The following is a 22,608-nucleotide window of genomic DNA, read 5'->3' on the forward strand; positions in this document are numbered from 1 at the left end:
TAATGTTAGATGTCAAATAGAGTACAACTGTGGTACAGTTGTAATATGGTTGGTTGAAAGTGAAGCCATTGTATTTAGGATAGGAAATCAAACATCTCTTGCTTGCTTGGAAATGTTTGATTGTTTTAATCAGCTGGTAGCTTGCTGAAGATTTGTGCATTGATTTTGATAGCTGATTTAGACAGCAGCTGTTCCAGCTGTGAGCAGATGGCATGTTATTAGCATGGATCTATCTGTTTATCTGATTGGTGGCATCAATATTTTTTTGAATCAGTACTGGCCAAGCACACAGCTGTTTTTATGTGGCAACTTTTGTCAGAAATATTTAATTTGACAAACCACAGGATACACAAACTGGAAAATACAGATTTTTTTTTTAAACAGACATTTTGTAGTTAATTTATTTTTATGCCAAAACCTCTCCGCCTCTCTACCCCTCTTTCCTCCTTTAAGACACTCCTTAAAACCTACCTCTTTGACCAAGCTTTTGATTATCTGCTGTAATTTCTTATGTGGCTCTGTGTCCAATTTATTTGTTTTGTCTTATAACACTACTGTGAAGCGCCTTGGGACACTTTACTACATTAAAGGCGCTATATAAATAAAAGTTGTTGCTGTTTAGTTTTCTTCTCAAAAGATTTCCCCCTTCTAAAACTTATGAGATTAGAAAATACTAAAGACAACCTTGCAGACAGCTAGAAGTAACTTTTTTTCAGCTTACAACTTCTGGACCAGAGAATCAATAACCCAGGAAATCATAAGAACAGAAGAAATAGGAGCAGGAGTGGGCCATTTGGTCCTTTTGACCCTAAGATCATGGCTGATCTGATTATCAGCTCAGCTCCACTTCCCTGCCTGCTCCCCAAAACCCTTTACTCCCTTATTGCTCAAAAATTTGTCTATTTCCTATCTCTGCCTTAAATATATTCAGTAACCCAGCCTCCACAGCTCTCTGGGACAGAGTTCCTCAGATTTACAACCCTCTGAAAAGAAAATCCTCCTCGTCTCAGTTTTAAATGGGCGATCCCTTATTCTAAAACTATGCCCCCTACTTCTAGATTCCCCCATGAGTGGAAACATCCTTTCTGCATCTACCTTGTTGAGCCCCCTCATTATCTTATGTCTCAATAAGATCACCCCTCATTCTTCTGAACTCCAATGAGTATAGGCGCAACCTTTCTTCATAAGCCAACCTCTTCATCTCAGGAATCAACCGTGAACCTTTTCTGAACAGTCTCCAATGCAAGTATATCCTTTCTTAAATAAGGAGACCAAAACTGTATGCAGTACTCTAGGTGTGGCCTCACCAATACCCTGTACAGTTGTAGCAGGACTTCTCTGCTTTTATACTCCATCCCCCTTGCAATAAAGGCCACCATTCCATTTGCCTTCCTGATTACTTGCTGTACCTGCATATTAACTGTTTGTGTTTCATGCACAAGGTTTAAATAATTAGCTTTTTTATTTTTTCTGACAAAGTGGATAACCTCACACTTTCCCACATTATAATCCATCTGCCAAATTGTTGCCCACTCAGTTAGTCTGTCTATATCCCTTTGCAGATTTTTTGTGTCCTCCCCACAACTTGCTTTCCCACCCATCTTTGTACTTTGTAACATCAGCAAACCTGGCTACATTACACTCCAAATGGACTACATCTCGCATCATCCAAATCATTAATATAGGTTGTAAATAGTTGAGGTCCCAACACTGATCCCTGTGGCACCTCACTAGTTACTGTTTGCCAACTGGAAAATGACCTGTTTATCCGAACTCTGTTTTCTGTTAGCCAATCCTCAATGCATGCTAATATATTACCCCCAACCCGTGAACTTTCATCTTGTGCAGTAACCTCTTATGTGGCACTTTATCAAATCCAAATGCACCACATCCACTGGTTCCCCCTTATCCACCCTGCTCGTTACATCAAAGAACTCCAGCAAATTTGTCAAACATGATTTCCCTTTCATAAAACCATGCTGACTCTGCTTGACTAAATTATGCTTTTCTAAATGTCTTGCCACTGCTTCCTTAATAATGGACTCCAGCATTTTCCCAACAACCGATGTTAGGCTAACTGGTCTATAATTTCCTGCTTTCTTTTTGCCTCCCTTTTTAAATAGGGGTGTTACACTTGTGGTTTTCCAATCCACTGGGACCTCTCCAGAATCCAGGGAATTTTGGTAGATTACAGCCAATGCATCCACTATCTCAGCAGTCATTTCTTTTAAGATCCTAGGATGCAAGCCATCAGGTCCAGGGAACTTGTCCACCTTTAGTCACATTATTTTACTGAGTACGACTACTTTAGTGACCGTGATTGTATTAAGCTCCTCCCTCCCTGTAGCCCTTGATTATCCATTATTGGGATGTTTTTATGTCTTCTACCGTGAAGACCGATACAAAATATTTGTTCAAAGTCTCTGCGATTTCCCTGTTCCCCATTATTAATTCCCCAGTCTCATCCTCGAAGGGACCAACATTTACTTTAGCCACTCTCTTCCTTTTTTATATACCTGCAGAAACTCTATCTGGTTTTTATATTTCTTGCTAGTCTACTTTCAGAATCTATCTTCCCCCTCTTCATTTTTTTTTAGTTGTTCTTTGCTGGTTTTTAACATTTTCCCAATCCGATGGCCTCTCACTAATCTTGGCCACCTTGTATGCAGTTGTTTTCAATTTGATACCATCCTTTATTTCCTTAGTTAGCCACGGATGGTTATCCTTTCTCAAAGTCTTTTGTTAGTCATTGATATAACTGTTTGCAGCACTATTAAGTATAGCTTTATGCTTATTTATTTCTCTGTAGACATAGAAACATAGAAAATAGGTGCAGGGGTAGGCCATTCGGCCCTTCTAGCCTGCACCGCCATTCAATGAGTTCATGGCTGAACATGCAACTTCAGTACAACAGATATGCTCTGTTTCTTTGTCACAAAATAATCTATTTCTTCAGCTTGATTATATCTCTGATTCGACTTAATTTATTAAAACACCTATTGGATTAATGTTTAGTTCAGTTCAGTTTGGCTAATGTGGAGCAATATTTAGAAAATGCTTAATTTCAAGTTTTTTTTTCTTCCCATCTTTTTAAAAAAAAAATGCAATCAATTCCACTTTAATGGGCTTATAACCTGCATCTCCTTAGAGATATTTTTAAGTTAGCATTTTATCACAATGTACTCTTACCTGACCTGAGGCCTGTTAGACTTTTTTCCTCACTCCTCCGCTCAATTTTATTTGCACTGTTTGCAGGAAGTGTGAGCTGATAACTGCATGCTGAGGGCAGTGGGGCATATGGGACTTAGTGAACGATAGGACCAACAGTGAGATTTAAGAATTGAGAAAGAAACAGAGGAATGACGGAGAAGCAAATTGGGTGAATTAGTGTTAAATCCGGTACAGAAAGAGAAATGGAGGGAACAAAAGATTGAATTAAGAGAGCGAGAGAAAAAACGGAAAGCAAAAATAGGAAAATTATTTTTTTTACACCAACCATTTATTACCTGTAGGAATGAGACTTCACAGTTCCCTTTCTGGGCTAGAAAGATTGAGTAGCATTGCTGGAATATAAATTTAGTCATTAAAAAGGTACTTGCACTGTTCAGTACAAGCCCTAACTTTCTACGGCGAGTTTAATTGGCAATTAATACATGAATTAGATGTTGAACAGATGTTTCCAGTTGTGTTGAAATCAAAACTAAGGGCCATAAATATAAGTTAGTCTTGAATAAATCCAATATGGAATTCAGGAGAAATGTCTTTATGCAATGTGTTGACAATGTTGAATAGCATAGATACATTTTAAGGGGAAGCTAGAGAGTTAGATGAAGGGGGCGGTGAGATGGGGGAGGTTTATGTGCAGCAAAAATGCGGGGGGGGGGGGAGCCGGAGTGGGACTTGAACGGGAGGGAGGGGGGAGGAGCTGAATCTGAAGAGGAGGGAGGCCAGAGTCTGATCTTCGCCGCACCGGCCAGGGCTCGGGGCGGTGTGCTTCGGGCCCCTCCCACGCAGCCTCAGGGGGCCTGGAGCTACTGCACGTGTGCGCACACTTTTAACACGCATGTGCAGAGGTCCCCCTCTCCCAACCCCTTGTGCTGCGTCACACCGAGCACGAAGACGTCCTGAAGAGACCGGAGAATCACAAGTTTTCGCCGCCCTTTTTCTTCCAGAAAGTCGGCGCACCTTATCGAGATGCGCCGTTTTTCTAGAGGGCGGAAACATGGGCCCTAAATACCTAAATCATATAATTGTCCCCTCTGCTTTAAATTTAAAGTGCAATCGAAATTATAGAAGGGTAAAATTCCTTAATTTGAAACTGGTTGCATAGTACTTTTATATGGGAGTTTCTGTGTGTGTGAGATTCAGACGACTTGGATTGTAATTAATCAAAACAATTTAGACCCTGTTAGTAAGTTGTGTGCGTGTGGCCTCATTCCAGGTGTTAGGTTGAATAATAAGATTGAGATTCAATGTACTGTGCCATTCTGTATTACGTGTGATTGTCTTTGATGTCAAAACATGTTGATTGTATTGTGCACCCAATGCTTGGGTGGTTGGTGAAATTAGCTATTTTTTTAAAACACTTATTCTAAGGCACAGAAAGTGCTAAAGTAAAATATCTTTGCGTGAATGATCTTGCAGAATTTTTCTGTCATAACTGCTGTTCCCTTACAGATATATTTATGTGATGGGCATTCAGGAAAGAAATGAGAGACTATTCTATCGAGTTCTGCTTGACAACATTGAAGAATTGATGCCGATTGTTTACACCCCAACAGTAGGCCTGGCCTGTTCACAGTATGGACATATCTTTAGGAGACCAAAGTAAGTCAAAAACGCACCCTTCACCATACTTTGACATATTTTAGACTATTGCGCCCTGATTTTAATCTTGATTGCTTTTCACTCTTGGAGATTGGATTAGTGAAGGCAGCTCTAGCCATAAACATGATCAGTATCTCTCTTTATCGTGCATCTGTCATAAAAGACAATTTATTTTTAATGCCAGTATTTCTTGTTGGAGATGGTCATTGCTTGGCACATTTGCGGCGCTAATGTTACTTGCCACTTATCAGCCCATGCCCAGATGTTGTCCAAGTCTTGCTGCGTGCCGGCAGGGACTGCTTCATTATCTGGGGAATTGCGAATGAAACTGAAAGTTGTGCAAACATCCCCACTTCTGACCTTGTGATGGAGGGAAGGTCATTGATGAGACAGCTGAAGATGATTGGGCCTAGGACACTGCCCTGAGAAACTCCTGCAGCAATGTCCTGGGACTGAGATGATTGGCCTCCAACAGGCACAACCAGCTTCCTTTGTGCTTGGTATTACTCCTGCCAGTGGAAAGTTTTCCCCAATTTTACTAGGCCTCCTTGGTGCTACACTCGGTCAAATGCTGCTTTAATGTTTAGGGCTGTCACTCTCTCCCTTCATCTCTGGAATTCAGCTCTCTTGTCCATGTTTGGACCACGACTGTGATGCAATCTGGCGCCGAGTGGTCTTTGCAGAGCCCAAATTGAGCATCAGTGAGCAGGTTAATGGTGAGTTAATGCCGCTTTACTGCACTGTCGACGACAACTGCCATCACTTTATTGCTGATTGAGAGAACACTGATGGGGCGGTAATTGGCTGGATTGGATTTGTTTTTGCTTTTTTCGACAGGACGTACCTGGCCAATTTTCCACTTTGATGGGTAAATGCATATGTTGTAGCTTGGCTAGAAGTGAGGCCAGTTCGGGGGCACAAGTCTTGAGTACTTCAGCCGTGATGTTGTCAGGGCCCATAACCTTTGCTGTATCCAGTGCGCTCCGCCATTTCTTGATATTACGTGGAGTGAATCAAATTGGCTGAAGACTGGCATCTGTGATAGTGGGAACCACTGGTGGAGGCCGAGATGGATCATCCACGTTGCAATTTTGGCTGAAGGTCGTTGCAAACGCTTCAGCCTTGTCTCTTTCACTCTCATACTGTGCTCCGCCATCGAGAATGGTGATAAAACATAAGAAATAGGAGAAGGAGCAGGCAATACGGCCCCTCAAGCCTACTCAGCCATTTAATATGATCATGGCTGATCCGATCATGGACTCGTGTCCGCTTCCCTGCCCATTCCCCATATCCCTTATTCCCTTATCGGTTAAAAAACTGTCTATCTCTGCCTTAAATATATTCAATGTCCCAGCTTCCACAGCTCTGAGGCAGCGAATTCCACAGATTTACAACCCTCTGAGAAGAAATTTTCCCTCATCTCAGTTTTAAATAGGTGGCCCCTTATTCTAAGATTATGCCCCCTAATTCTAGTCTCCCCTGTCAATGGAATCATTCTCTCTGCATCCACCTTGTCAAGCCCCCTCATAATCTTATACATTTCGATAAGATCACCTCTCATTGATCTGAATTCCAATGAGTAGAGGCTCAACCTTTCCTCATGTCAACATCCCCCCCATCCCCCCCCCCCCCCCCATCTCCAGAATCAACCTAGTGAACCTTCTCTGAATTGCCTCCAAAGCAAGTGATGTTCATGGAGCCATCTTCTCCCTTTAATTGTCCACCACCATTCACGACTGGCTGTGGCAGGGCTGCAGAGCTTTGATGGCATCTCCAACAATGTAGCATTCCTTCAGCGCTGCACTGGAGTGTCAGCCAAGATTATGTGTTCAAGTCTGGAGTGGGGCTTGAACCCATGATCTTCTGACTCAGTCGAGTGCTACCAATGAGCCAAAGCTGACACCTAAAAGAGTGTATGGGGAGAGTATCGCAAAATAAAGTTGAACAGTGAATTATTCAATAAATATATATGTTAAAAAGAGAATTATTAACTGAGGATAAATGGAAATTTACAGGGATTCTTAAGTATTTTGCTTCAGTGTTTACAAAAGAGGATGTTGAGAGGAGGTAAATTCTGAATTGATTGAAAGTGAAATGAAAGATATAATAAATAAATGGAAAGCATTAGATAAGTTAAAGTAAATGACGATAAAGTGCAGGACTTATGGGATACTTCAGAAGATTGAGAGAAATGGGGTAAGAATAGGCAAAGACCCTAAAAATATCTTTCAGGGTTCTATTGAATAACTGAGTGCCGGAGGACTGGAAAGTGGTTAATGTAATGCCCATTTTCAAAAAGGGCACAGCTTTTGAACCCAAGTAATTGCAGGGCAGTTATATTAACATCTGTGGTAGGAAAACCTTTGGAATCTTTCAAGACAAAATATCTAGGTGAAGAGAAAATAATAGAAGCAGCCAACACCTATTTCAGGAAAAAGTCATGTTTAACAAAGGTGATAGAGTTCTTTTGAGGAGGGGAGATATGTGATGAATGGGGGAAATGCAGTTCTTTCAGTCTTTCAGGAAGCCTTTGTCAAGGTACCACAGAGGAGATTAGTGGAGATCATTAAAGAGTAAGGAAATTAGGGGAAGGGTAGTAAATTTGGATTTTAAAAACTGATTAGAACGAAGTAGATAATGGTGACCCATAGGATTTTGTTTTGAGACCACTTCTGTTCACACTGTACATCAATGATTTTGGATATAGGGTGCAGTGTCTCAATTTGCAGACAATACTAAAATAGGAGGCATGGTTAATTGAGTTTCAAAGCTAAGTTGCAAGGGGATATTAATAAAATGGTGCCATGGTTAAAAAACAAAATGGTAAATGAAATTCAAAGTCGCTAAATGTGAGCTGGTATATTTAATTTTTTACAGTACGAAGTAGTAAATATATTTGGTTTCTATGGAAGAGCAGAGGTATTTAGGGATTCAAAAAAACATTAAAAGCAGCATCAAGTGGATAATGCTATTTTAAAGCGAAAGAAAAACTAATGGAATACTGGGTTTTATGGCAAGAGGTCTAGAATATGGTGGAGCTATATAAAACTTCCATTGAGACCATAGTTTGGAATACTGTTGGTCTGCACCATTTAGGAAGGATATTGAGACAATAAAGGCGATGCAGTGCCACTTCACAGACATGCTGACTGGTATGAGGAAGCACAAATATGAAGGAAGACTTGGAAAAGTTGCAGCTGATTTTTTTTTTGTAGTTGATTTTGTTACAACAGAAGACATTACAGGATCATTTGATACTGATTAAAAAATTAAGACTGGATGAGACAGGACAAAATGATTCCAGTAATTCGAGAGGTCTGGAAATGTAAATGAGAGATTTTAAGATAGTGCAGGAGAAACTACCGAAGTTGGTGACTTGGTCAGTATTTAAGAATAGTTTAGATGATTGAAGGAAAATGGAATACAATGATATGGAAATAGAGAATGGGATGGACGTATGGTGTTTATCCTCCACTCGGCAATAGTTCTAAACCCAACAATGACTGGCTGGGCTGAACAGTCTGTTTCCATGTTCTAATTTCTACGTAGTTGCAGATGTGTATATTCACAGTAATTGGAGACCTTGTAAGGACAGGCCAGGTTTCTCACAGCTTCACTGTGGCAGAATAATACTGTGTGTGTTACATTACAGAACATACTTATCCTTATAAATAGTGCTTACAGTGAGTGATTTCACTGGAGATCAGCTAGTTAATATTCTATCAAGGTATAGAAGCAAGATATCACCGTTGTTGAGAAGAAAAATGGAATAAAAGAAACCAGGTTAATTAAACTAATAATTAGCTCAGTGAGGTTGGGGATGGCATCAAACAGGAAATTAGGGATGCGTGCAATAAAGGTACAGCAGTTATCATGGGTGACTTTAATCTACGTATAGATTGGGCTAACCATACTGGTAGCAACATGGTGGAGGGGGATTTCCTGGAGTGCATAAGGGATGGTTTTCTAGACCAATATGTCGAGGAACCGACTAGAGAGCAGGCCATCCTTGTGTAATGAGAGAGGATTAATTACCAATCTTGTTGTGCGAGGCCCCTTGGGGAAGAGTGACCATAATATGGTAGAATTCTTCATTAAGATGGAGAGTGACACAGTTAATTCAGACACTAGGGTCCTGAACTTAAAGAAAGGTAACTTCGATGGTATGAGACGTAGACTGGCGAATGATACTTAAAAAAGGGGTGATGGTGGATAGGCAGTGGCAGACATTTAAAGATCACATGAATGAACTTCAACAATTGTACATCACTGTCTGGTGTAAAAATAAAACTGGGAAGGTGGCTCAATCATGACTAACAAGGGAAATTAGGGATAGTGTTAAATCAAAGGAAGAGGCATTTATATTGGCCAGAAAAACCTGAGGACTGGGAGAAATTTAGAATTCAGCAGAGGAGGACAAAGGGTTTATTTAGGAGGGGGAAAATAAGAGAGTGAGAGTAAGCTTGCCAGGAACATAAAAACTGATTGCAAAAGCTTCTATAGATATGTGAAGAGAAAAAGATTAGTGAAGACAAATGTAGGTCCCTTGCAGTCAGAATCAGGTGAATTTATAATGGGGAACAAAGAAATGGCAGACCAATTGAACAAATACTTGGGTGCTGTCTTCACTGAGGAAGACACAAATAACCTTCTGGAAATACTAGGGGACCGAGGTACCGAGCGAGAAGGAGGAACTGAGGGAAATCCTTATTAATCAGGAAATTGTGTTGGGGAAATTGATGGGATTGAAGGCCGATAAATCCCCAGGGTCTGATCGTCTGCATCTCCGAGTACTTAAGGAAGTGGCCCTAGAAATAGTGGACGCATTGATGGTCATTTTTCAACATTCTATAGACTCTGGGTCAGTTCCTATGGATTGGAGGGTAGCTAATGTAACCCCACTTTTTAAAAAAGGAAGGAGAGAGAAAACAGAGAATTATAGACCAGTTAGCCTGACATCGGTAGTGGGGAAACTGGTGGAATCAATTATTAAAGATGTAATAGCAACACATTTGGAAAGCAATGACGGGATCGGTCCAAGTCAGCATGGATTATGAAGGGGAAATCATGCTTGACAAATCTTCTAGAATGTTTTGAGGATGTAACTAGTAGAGAGAACCAGTGGATGTGGTGTATTTGGACTTTCAAAAGGCTTTTGACAAGGTCCCACACAAGGGATTAGTGTGCAAAATCAAAGCACATGGTATTGGGGTTAATGTATTGACGTGGATAGAGAACTGGTTGGTAGACAGGAAGCAAAGAGTAGGAATAAACGGGTCTTTATCAGAATGGCAGGCAGTGACTAGTGGTGTACCGCAAGGTTCAGTGCAGGGCTCCCAGCTCTTTACAATATACATTAAAGATTTGGACAAAGGAATACAATGTAATATCTCCAAGTTTACAGATGACACTAAGCTGGGTGGCAGTGTGAGCTGTGAGGAGAATGCTAAGAGGCTGGAGGGTGACTTGGACAGGTTAGGTGCGTGGGCAAATGCATGGCAGATGCAGTATAATGTGGATAAATGTGAGGTTATCCACTTTGGTGGCAAAAACAGGAAGGCAGAATATTTGAGTGGTGACGGATTAGGAAAAGGAGGGGTGCAACGAAACCTGTGTCATGGTACATCAGTCATTGAAAGTTGGCATGCAGGTACAGCAGGCGGTGAAGAAGGCAAATGGCATGTTGGCCTTCATAGCGCGAGGATTTGAGTATAGAAGCAGGGAGGTCTTACTGCAGTTGTACAGGGCCTTGGTGAGGCCACACCTGGAATATTGTATACAGTTTTGGTCGTCTAATCTGAGGAAGGACATTCTTGCTATTGAGGGAGTGCAGCGAAGGTTCACCAGACTGGTTCCCAGCATGGCAGGACTGACATGTGAAAGACTGGATCGACTAGGCTTATATTCACTGGAATTTAGAAGAATGAGAGGGGATCTCATAGAAACATATAAAATTCTGACTGGATTGGACAGGTTAGATGCAGGAAGAATGTTCCTGATGTTGGGGAAGTCCAGAACCAGGAATCACCGTCTAAGGATAAGGAGTAAGCCATTTAGGAAAGAGATGCGGAGAAACTTCTTCACCTAGAGAATTGTGAACCTGTGGAATTCTCTACCACAGAAAGTTGTTGATGCCAGTTCATTGGATATATTCAAGAGGGAGTTAGATATGGCTCTTACGGCTAAAGGGATCGAGGGGTATGGAGAGAAAGCAGGAATCGGGTACTGACTTTGCATGATCAGCCATGATCATATTGAATGGTGGTGCAGGCTCGAAGGGCCAAATGGCCTACTCCTGCACCTATTTTGTATGTTTCTAAGATTGAGTTTTAAAAGCGTAAAGATCGCAGGAGGGTAGTAAAGCGTTCTACAGTTAGGATCTGAGAAAGAATGAGGTGAAGTTAGGAGGTTGTAATGAATTTTGATTTCAACATAGTGGTACGACAAGGAGGAGAAAGAGCGTGTAGGGCGCATTTGCATTTTAGGAATAAAAGGAATTTCAATACATCGTATCCATAAAATGGAACAAGACAACAGGTTTTGCCAGTGAGATGCTAGCCTTCCACGATCTCTAAATTGTCAGACTGCTTGTCTAACATCCAGTTCTGGATGAGCAGAAATTTTCTCCAGTTATATATTGGGAAGATCAAAACCATTGTTTTCGGTCCCTGCTACAAACTCCATTCCCTAGTCACTGATTCCATCCCTCTCCCTTACATCGGGTCTGAGGCTGAACCACACTGTTCGCAACCTTGGTGTCCTATTTGACCCTGAAATTAGCTTTTGGCCACATCTCCTCTGCATAACTAAGACCGCCTATTTCCATCTTCATAACATCACCCATCTTCGTCACTTCCTTAGCTCATCCGCTGCTGAAACCCTCATCCATGCCTTTGTTATCTCTTGCCTTGACTATTCCAATGCACTCCTAGCTGGCCTCCCACATTCTACCCTGTGTCAACTTGAGGTCATCCAAAACTCGGCTGCGCGTGTCCTAACTCGCACCAAGTCCCGTTCATCCATTATCCCTGTGCTTACTGACCTACATTGGTTCCCGGTTAAGCAATGCCTCGATTTCAAAATTCTCATCCTTGTGTTCAAATCCCTCCATGGCCTTGCCCCTCCCTGTCTCTGTAATCGCCATCCCCACAACCCCCGAGATATCTGCGCTCCTCTCATTTTGCCCTCTTGAGCATCCCTGATTATAATTGCTCAACCATTGGTGGCCGTGCCTTCTGTTGCCTAGGCCCCAAGCTCTGGAATTCCCCCTCTAAACCTCTGCCTTTCTACCTGTCTTTCCTCCTTTTAAGATGCTTGACCAAGCTTTTGGTCACCTGCCCTAATTTCTCCTTATGTGGCTCGGTGTCAAATATTCTGTCTTGTAATACTCCTGTGAAGCGCCTTGGAACGTTTTGCTATGTTAAAGGCGCTCTTATAAATACAAGTTGTTGAACAAAGAACTTGCCTAGCAGACTGCAACCCTTTTTACTGTGTCTAGCCCCAAGTGCAAGGAAAGTGTTAGGAAAATCTCCCTGGAATGAGAGTTTTGGAGCCGACTTGGGCTTCATAAGAAGTTGTTGTTGAGGAGAAAGGAAGTGGTCACATGAAACACAAAACCTAGCCTGTTGAAACATTCTCTGTTGCTTTTGATACGAGAAAGGAAGTACAACCTGCTGAATTGTCACAATTTAAAACTTTTTTTTTTAGGGATGTGCCTAAACATTTTATAATTCTTTAGTCTGACTGAAACATCATAGTGTATAGACACTTCCCTTAAAATATTGTATGTTTTAAAATTGCTCAGAAAACTGGGAATAAATAATTATTTTGTATTTAACTTCATTTTAATAACAAGAAAGGGGATGAAGAGTTGTGCATAGTATTTGGATTATAAGTGTTGCATATATATCTTCTCTTTTGAAGGGCTTTTAAGCCTGAAACACAGAAACCAGTATGAACCAGTACAAGTGTAGGGCGATCCTTCCTATTTATTCTTTCTGATGATTCTTGTATCCACTTCGACTGATTTATGGTGAGAGGTGGATCTCCAGTGCCTTGCTCTATTAACCATTGTTCATATGTGAACTTGGGTGGTTAATTGACTATATGGGTGGGGACAACATTTACAGCTTTGCCTACTAACCTTTGAGCCAGTACTGGGGCAAATCAGGAGCACTCTTGTTCTGGTGGCTCAGGCAGACATTAGAAGACTCTCTTGCAATATTCAAAAGAAGAGCAGATAATTATGACCACATTCTTCTCTCCACATATATACCACAAAAAGATAGGCTGTCTGTGGGAACATGTGCAAAATGGCTGCAGTATTTGTCTACATCACAAGTCACTGTACTTCAGAAGTTGTATGTGAAGCGCTTTGTGACATTTGAGGGATGTAATCAGACAACTTAAAATGGAAGTATTCTGTATGACATTCATGAGTGGTTTTGTGATTGGTATGCAAGCTCATCTTCCCTCTGCTTAAAACCATGTATGTTTTATATTGTAAGCACTTAAGGCGGTACACATTTGTGGAATGACTAGTTATTTCACAATTCACTTGTACTTGGTCAATGAATAATATGCAAAAGTTCAAAGAGTTGAGTGAAGAGTTTCAATTTGGTCAAAAGCTGAAGTGTGAGTCATAAATTTAACTACAAATCAGCAACTTTACATCATGCTGAAAACTTTCCCGCATACTTGATTCCTTTTTGTAAATGCCTCTTGGTGCAATAAGATAACTTATGTCTCTGCCTTACTCCAACATAAAAACATTTAGTGCTATCCTGGGAAAGGGGTTGGACTTCTCTGGTTTGGGACCTGACCGGTGCCAGAACAGAGAATTTGCCAAACCACAGATGTCATGCCGAGCCCAAGCTTACTGGTACCTGATGACTGTGCCCGGACTCCTGAACGCCTCCATCATGCTCCGGCTGCACAACTCTGGCCTCGCGCTCTCTCGCTGTACTAGTTTGCTTCTCTTTTTTTAAGGCCGTGTCTCCCTGCCGCACCCCCCTCCTACGCTGGACCCGCCTCTGCACTCCCCTCCGCTGCCGGACCCGGATCCGCCGCTGCCTTCGCATCCCCTGCTGCCATCACACCCACACCCGCCGCCTCTCACGCTCCAGGCAAGGGACTGATGCCGAACCACGGATGGTTCCGGATCAGAGTGTCCCGGACTGGAGAGGTACAACATGTATAATAACAGAAGAGGTTTTGGGCAAGAGAAGTGTAAATAAAGTTATTTGTAGTGTGATAGGTAAAAGTATTACAAATTTTTGCTTTGTCAAGTTCACTGTTAATGTGGTCTACATGTCGAGCACCATGGAGACCTCTTGGTATGTATTATGAAAAATGAGTACGTGGAGTGATTTTCAGAGTTGTAATGTCATTTTGCAGTTCATGTGATTTTATAAACTTGAAGAATAAAATAAAATATGTAGGGACCTGGAATTAAATTTAATCACGCTAATGTGGACCTAGCACAGGAATAGATTCTACCTTGGCCAAAATGTGTGATTCTTCTGAAGTATACAGAAAGTATTACTTCAAATTTACATGGGCAGACAGATAGCAGATGAAATTTAATGCAAAGAAGTGTGAAGTGATGCATTTTGAGAGGAAGAATGAGGAGAGCCAACATAAACTAATTGGTACAATTTTTAAGGGATGCAGGAACCGAGAAACCTGGGTGTTTGTGTATAGAAATCTTTGAAGGTGGCAGGACTAGTTGAGAAAGTAGTTTTTTTTTAAATACCGGATCTTTGGCTTTAAGTAGAGGCATAGAGTACAAAAGCAAGGAAATGATGCTAAAACTTTATAAATAACTGGTTAGACCTCAGCTGGAGTATTGTGTCCAATTCTGGACACCACACTTTAGGAAGGATGTCAAGGCCTTGGACAGGATGCAGAGGAGATTTACTAGAATGGTACCAGGGATGAGGGACTTCAGTTATGTGGATAGACTAGAGAAGCTGGTTGCAAAGTGACCATGGTTAGGAACTAAATATTGCAGGATATGTAACGTTTAGAAGGGATGTACAAGATGGAAAAGGAGGAGGTGTAGCCCTGATGATAAAGCATGAGATAAAGACAATAGAGAGAAAGGATCTTAGCTCAGAAAAACAAGAAGTAGAATTAGTTTGGGTGGAGCTAATAAAAACAGCAAGGGGCTGAAAACATTGGTGGGAATTTTTATAGGGCCCCCAAACAGTAATTATAATGTAGGGTAGAGTATAAATCTGGAAATTAGAGGCGCATGTAAGAAGGGTAATATAGTTGTCATGGGGGACTTTAATCGACACAGACTGGGCAAACCAAATTTGCAGTTATAGTGTGTCATCATGTTCATGGAATGTATGCAAAATTGTTTTCTGGATCAGTATGTTGAGGAACTAACTAGAGAACAGGCTATTTTAGATTTGTATTGTGCAATGAGTGAAACAGTTAATTAATAACTTTTAGTAAAGAGACCTTTTAGGGAAGTAAACCATAATATGATATAATTTTATATTGAGTTTGAAAGTGATTTAGCCAAGTCCGAAACTAGAGTCTTAAATCCAAACAAAGCAAAGTATGTAGGTATGAGGGCTAAGGTAGATTGAGAAACTACATTAAAAGGTATGACAATAGACCAGCAGTGACTAGCATTTAAAGAATTAATACATTATTTACAACAAATATACATTCCTTTTAAGGCACAAAAACCCCACAGGAAAAGTGGTCCAACCGTGGCTGATAAGAAGTTAGAGTATTCGATCAAAGGAAGAGGCTTATAATGTTGTCAAGAGTAGTAATCCTGAGGGTTGGGAGGACTTCTGAATTCAGCAAAGGAGGACCAAAAATTGATAAAAGAAAAAAAGAATGAGTAAATTAGCAAGAGACATAAAAACAAATTTTAAACATTTCTATAGGTATGTAAATAGGAAGAGATGAGTGAAAGTAAATGTGGGCCCATTCGAGGCAGGAACAGGAGAAATTATAATGGGCAATAAGGAAATCGCAGAGACATTAAACAAATAGAAACATAGAAAATAGGTGCAGGAGTAGGCCATTTGGCCCTTTGAGCCTGCATTGCCATTCAATAAGATCATGGCTGATCATTCCCTCAGTACCCCTTTCCTGCTTTCTCTCCATACTCCTTGATCCCCTTAACCGTAAGGGCCATATCTAACTCCCTCTTGAATATATTCAATGAACTGGCATCGACAACACTCTGCGGCAGGGAATTCCACAAGTTAACAACTCTGAGTGAAGAAGCTTCTCCTCATCTCAGTCCTAAATGGCCTACCACTTACCCTATGTCCCCTGGTTCTGGACTTCCCCAACATCAGGAACATTTTTCCCACATCTAACCTGTCCAGTCCCGTCAGAATCTTGTACGTTTCTATGAGATCCCCTCTCATCCTTCGAAACTTCAGTGAATAAAGGCCCAGTTGATCCAGTCTCCTCATATGACAGTCTAGCCATCCCTTGAATTAGTCTGTACTCCCTCAATAGCAAGAACGTCCTTCCTCAGATTAGGAGACCAAAACTGAACACAATATTCCAGGTGAGGCCTCACTAAGGCCCTGTACAACTGCAGTAAGACCTCCCTGTTCCTATACTCAAATCCCCTAGCTATGAAGGCCAACATACCATTTGCTGCCTTCACCGTCTGCTGTACTGCATGCCAACCTTCAATGACTGATGAACCATGACATCCAGGTCTCGTTGCACCTCCCCTTTTCCTAATCTGCCATTCAGATAATATTCTGCCTTCGTGTTTTTGCCCCCAAAATGGATAACCTCACATTTACACTGCATCTGCCATGCATTTGCCCACTCACCTAACCTGTCCAAGTCACCCTGCAGCCTCTTAGCGTCCCCCTCACATCTCACACCGCCATCCAGTTTAGTGTCATCTGCAAACTTGGAAATAGTACATTCAATTCCTTCTTCCATATCGTTAATGTATATTGTAAAGAGCTGGGGTCCCAGCACTGAGCCCTGCAGCACTCCACTAGTTACTGCCTGCCATTCTGAAAAGGACCCGTTTATCCTGACTCTCTGCTTCCTGTCTGTCAACCAGTTCTCTATCCACGTCAGTACATTACACCCAATACCATGCGCTTTGATTTTGCACACTAATCTCTTGTGCGGGACCTTGTCCAAAGCTTTTTGAAAGTACAAATACACCTCATCCACTGGTTCTCCCTTGTCCACTCTGCTAGTTACATCCTCAAAAAATTCCAGAAGATTCGTCAAGCATGATTTCCTTTCATAAATGCAAGCTGACTTGGACCGATCCTGTCACTGCTTTCCAAATGCGCTGCTATTTCATCCTTAAAGATTGATTCCAACATTTTCCACACTATTGATGTCAGGCTAACCGGTCTATAATTACCCATTTTCTCTCTCCCTTTTTTAAAAAGTGGTGTTACATTAGGTACCCTCAAGTCCATAAGAATTGATCCACAATCGATAGACTGTTGGAAAATGATTACCAATGCATCCACTATTTCTAGGGCCACTTCCTTAAGTACTCTGGGATGCATCCCAATCAGGCCCCGGGGATTTATCGGCCTTCAATACCATCATTTTCCCGAACACAATTTCCCGCCTAATAAGGATAACCTTCAGTTCCTCCTTCTCACTTGACCCACTGTCCCCTAGAACATTCGGAAGGTTATTTGTGTCTTCCTTCGTGAAGGCAGAACCAAAGTATTTGCTCAATTGGTCTGCCATTTCTTTGTTCCCCATTATAAATTCAACTGAATCCGACTGCAAGGGACCTACATTTGTCTTCACTAATCTTTTTCTCTTCACATATTTATAGAAGCTTTTGTAGTCAGTTCTTATGTTCCCTGCAAGCTTCCTCTCGTACTCTATTTTCCCCCTCTTAATTAAATCCTTAGTCCTCCTCTGTTGAATTCTAAATTTCTCCCAGTCCTCAGGTTTGTTACTTTTTCTCGCCAATTTATATGCCTCTTCCTTGGTTTTAACACTATCCCTAATTTCCCTTGTTAGCCACGGTTGAGCCACCTTCCCCGTTTTATTTTTACTCCAGACAGGGATGTGCAATTGTTGAAGTTCATCCATGTGATCTTTGAATGTTTGCCATTGCTTCCACCGTCCACCCTTTAAGTATCCTTTGCCAGTCTATTCTAGCCAATTCACGCCTCATATCATCAAAGTTACCTTTCCTTAAGTTCAGGACCTTAGTTTCCGAATTAACTGTGTCACTCTCCATCTTAATAAAGAATTCTACCCATATTATGATCACTCTTTCCCCCAAGGGGCCTCGCACAACAAAATTGCTAATTAGTCCCTTCTCATTACACATCACCCAGTCTAGGATGGCCAGCTCTCTAGTTGGTTCCTCGACATATTGGTCTAGAAAACCATCCCTCATACACTCCAGGAAATCCTCCTCCACCGCATTGCTACCAGCTTGGTTAGCCCAATCAATATGTAGATTAAAGCCGCCCATGATAACTGCTGTACCTTTATCGCACATATCCTTTATTTCTTGTTTGATGCTGTCCCCAACCTCACTACTACTGTTTGGTGGTCTGTACACAACTCCCACTAGCGTTTTCTGCCCTTTGGTATTCCGCAGCTCCACCCATACCGATTCCACATCATCCAGGCTAATGGCCCTCCTTACTATTGCATTAATTTCTTCTTTAACCAGCAATGCCACCCCTCCTCCTTTTCCTCTCTGCCCCTATCCTTCCTAAATGTTGAATACCCCTGGATGTTGAGTTCCCAGCCTTGGTCATCCTGGAGCCATGTCTCCGTGATGCCAATTACATCATATCCGCTAATTGCTGTCTGCGCAGTTAATTTGTCCACCTTATTCCGAATACTCCTCGCATTGAGGCCACAGAGCCTTCAGGCTTATCTTTTTAACACACTTTGCCCCTTTAGAATTTTTCTGTAATGTGGCCCTTTTGTTTTTTGCCTTGGGTTTCTCTGCCCTCCACTTTTACTATTGTCCTTTCTATCTTTTGCTCCTGCCTCCATTTTATTTCCCTCTGTCTCCCTGCATAGGTTCCCATCCCCCTGCCATGTTAGTTTAACTCCTCCCCAACAGCACTAGCAAACACTCCCCCTAGGACATTGGTTCCGGTCCTGCCCAGGTGCAGACTATCTGGTTTGTACTGGTCCCACCTCTCCCAGAACCGGTTCCAATGTCCCAGTATTTTGAATCCCTCCCTTTTGCACCACTCCTCAAGCCACGTGTTCATCTGAGCTATCCTGCAATTCCTACTCTGACTAGCACATGGCACTGGTAGCAATCCTGAGACTACTTTTGAGGTCCTACTTTTTAATTTAACTCCTAGCTCCCTAAATTCGTCTTGTAGGACTTCATCTCGTTTTTTACCTATATCGTTGGTACCTATGTGCACCATGACAACTGGCTGTTCACCCTCCCTTTTCAGAATGTCCTGCACCCGCTCCGAGACATCCTTGACCCTTGCACCAGGGAGGCAACATACCATCCTGGAGTCTCTGTTGCGGCTGCAGAAAAGCCTATCCCCCTTACAATCGAATCCCCTATCACTATCCTCTCCCGCTCTTTTTTTCTGCCCTGTGCAGCAGAGCCACCCACGGTGCCATGAACTTGGCTGCTGCTGCTGCCCTCCCCTGATGAGTCATCCCTCTCAACAGTACCCAAAGCGGTGTATCTGTTTTGCAGGGGGATGACCGCAGGGGACCCCTGCACTACTTTCCTTGCACTGCTCTTCCTGTTGGACACCCATTTACTATCTGGCTGTGTACCCTTTACCTGTGGTAAGACCAACTTGCTAAACATGCTATTCGCGTCATTCTCAGCATCGTGCATGCTCCAGAGTGAATCCACCCGCAGCTCCAGTGCCGCAATGTAGTCCGTCAGGAACTGGAGATGGATGCATTTACCGCACACATAGTCGTCAGGGACACCGGAAGCGTCCCTGACTTCCCACATAGTACAGGAGGAGCATAACATGTGTCTGAGCTGTCCTGCCATGACTTAACCCTTAGATTAACTTAATTTGGCAACAACAATGCTAAATGTTACTTACTGATATAGAAAAGAAAAAGAAAAACTACTTACCAATCACTTACCCCCCTTGGCTGTGACGTCACCTTTCGATTTCTTTCTACTTTTTTGCCTTCTCTCTCTGCTGCAGCTGCACCGGCTGGCCTTTATAGGCCTCTCTGCACACCTCAAACTCCCGTCTCTGCCGCCGCCGCCTCCCGCTGCTGCTGGGCCTTTATAGGCCTCTCCATGCACCTCGATCTCCTCCCTCTCCTCTGCTGCCGCTGGGCCTTTGTCTTCTACCGTGAAGACAGATATAAACATTCCGGAGATAATGGAGAACCGGAGGTCTAGAGAGAGAATGAGGAACTTAAAGAAATCTGTATAAGTAAAGAGACAGTACTGGAGAAATTAATGGGACCAAGTGATGACAAATCCCCTGGATCTGACTACCTGCATCTTAAGGTTTTAAGAGGTAGCTGCAGAGATAGTGGATGCACTGATATTAAATCTTCCCGAATTTCCTAGATTCTATAACAGTCCCCAAGGATTGGAAGATAGAAAACATAACCCTGCTATTTAAGAAAGGAGGAAGAGAAAAAGAACGGGGAGCTATAGGCCAGTTAGCCTGACATCAGTAGTGGGCAAAATGCTAGAATTTAATATTAGGGACGTGGTTAGAGGGCACTTAAAAAATCGTAATATGATCACGTAGCGTCAACATGGTTTTATTAAAGGGGAAATAGTGTTTGATGAGTTTTTTGAAGATGTAACTAGCAGGATGGATAAGGGGGAACCAGTGGATCTAGTATATTTGGATTTTCAAAAAGCATTCGATAAGGTGCCACATGAGATTATTACACACAATTCGTACTCATGGGATTGGGGGTAATATATTGGCATGGATTGGGTAATGGACTGAAAACAGAGGAATAAACGGAACTTTTTCAGGATGGCAGGCTACAACTAGTTAATGCAAACATGTCTCGCCATTCAAAAAAATAGCCTACTTTTTATTTTTCCTAAGAAAGTGGATAACTTCTCACTTTGTATTCCATTTGTCATGTTCTTGCCCACACAGTCAACCTGTCCATATCTCTGCAGCCTCTTTGCATCCTCCTCGCAGCTTACTTTCCCACCTAACTTTTTGTATCGGCAGAAAACTTGGATACGTTACACTCAATCCTTTTAATCTGTCATTAATATAGATTGTAAATAGCTGAGGCCCAAGCACTGATCCTTGCGATGCCCCACTAGTTACAGCCTGCCCCGTTTATTCCTACTGTTTTCAGTCCATTAACCAATTTTTTTTCTTTTCCTTGATTATTTTTGTGTTCTCTGATTGATTGTAAATTTTCACTGCCTTGTAAAAATTACTTCTGCAATATGAAATGTTCATTTTTCGATGTTCATGTTTTCTTTCACGTTGCAACAGAGGTGTGTTTATTTCCATCCTGGACAAAGGTCATATCAGATCAATTCTTGACAACTGGCCAGATACAGATGTAAAGGTAAAGATTAAATGGTGCATTTAAAAATACAATTGGTATCCAGCCTGCTGGTGTATTTAAATGTTTGAGCGCTGCAGTACATTTATGCATGAGGTCAGTTAGAGCTCATTATTGAGCGTAACCTAATTGGGAGAATTGGATGTTTCCTTAAATGTTAGATTGTGTGCTACCTAAATCCAGAAATCACTTCCATTCCTCCTTCCCTCCTGGTTCCCCAGTACTTCAAATGTATAATAATTGGTAGCACAATGAAATGCTGAGTAAATCTATCCAGTCTTGGGATGATTGGCTGTTTCAGATTGTTACGGAGTGACATTAATTCGGACATTTAAAACCAGAAATGTTGGTATTGGTCCATTTTCTTAATGAGATTAACTTTTCACCATGGCCTGGGCTGATGCAGTGAGAACCTCCCCTCTCTGCTGACTAAGAGTTACAAACTTAAACATGAAAATATCGTGCCAACACAATGGGATGGGCGGAGAGAGAAAAAAGAGAGGGGTTAGTTTATTGGATGGGGGCAGCTAATGAAGTCAGTGGCGAGAGCATTGAATTTGTGGCGGGGCCAGGGGTAATGGTTTTGTTCCCAATGTTTATCTGGAGGAACTTGTGGCTTTATATAAGGCAAGCACTAATGGCAGAGACAGTAAAGGGCTTGAGCGAATTGGGGAGAAATGGAGCATACATGTGGAAGCTGACCCCATGATTGTAAATTATGTTTGCTGAGGGGCAGCTTGTAGGTGAGGGGGGCCAAGGATGGATCATTAGTAGGTGGGGGGAGGGAGGGGGGATTCCAAGGTGGTGCAAGGGTGGGAAGGATGCTATGATTGACAGAGTTGCACAAGAGATGAGACAGCATTCCAAGACATTGGAGATGGGGCAGTAGGTAGCCAAGGAGGGTCAAGGGTGGTGTTTATTTGAGGAGGGGATGATTCTTTGAAGGAGAGGATGCCTGAAGAGAGGGAACCATTTAAACATCACGAAATGGGGTCGAAGGAGTATGATTTAGATAATGTGAACAAGATTTTAGCTTGGAGAGGGTATATGGGGAGATAAACTCAGACATGGTTTCATGGCTAAGGCAACAGTGAGCCTGGGAGACGATTATTGGCTTGGTGGGCAAGGGAGTGGTGAGGGGAATGTAGCATAATGGATGGTCTCTGTCTTGATAAAGTCCATGAACTCCTTGCACTAGTTGTTGATGTACAGTAGTGAATGGCAAGCCAAAGGCCAGACTATTGAGAGCCTGAAAGTGTTGTTTTGTAC

At 42.1% G+C, this 22,608-nt stretch overlaps 1 protein-coding gene across 1 annotated transcript in view; it reads left to right on the forward strand.

The window, feature by feature from the left end:
* The window catches only part of me2 (malic enzyme 2, NAD(+)-dependent, mitochondrial), a 91,606-nt gene that overhangs the window by 15,174 nt on the left and 53,824 nt on the right, over window positions 1–22,608 (forward strand). The window contains exons 4-5 of the mRNA XM_070867497.1: window positions 4,678–4,827; window positions 21,267–21,342. Coding sequence (XP_070723598.1) covers window positions 4,678–4,827; window positions 21,267–21,342 — 226 coding nt within the window. The remainder of the gene's footprint in view (window positions 1–4,677; window positions 4,828–21,266; window positions 21,343–22,608) is intronic.

The sequence above is a fragment of the Pristiophorus japonicus genome, chromosome 2, assembly GCF_044704955.1.
Source record: "Pristiophorus japonicus isolate sPriJap1 chromosome 2, sPriJap1.hap1, whole genome shotgun sequence".
Classification (NCBI taxonomy): Eukaryota; Metazoa; Chordata; class Chondrichthyes; family Pristiophoridae; genus Pristiophorus; species Pristiophorus japonicus.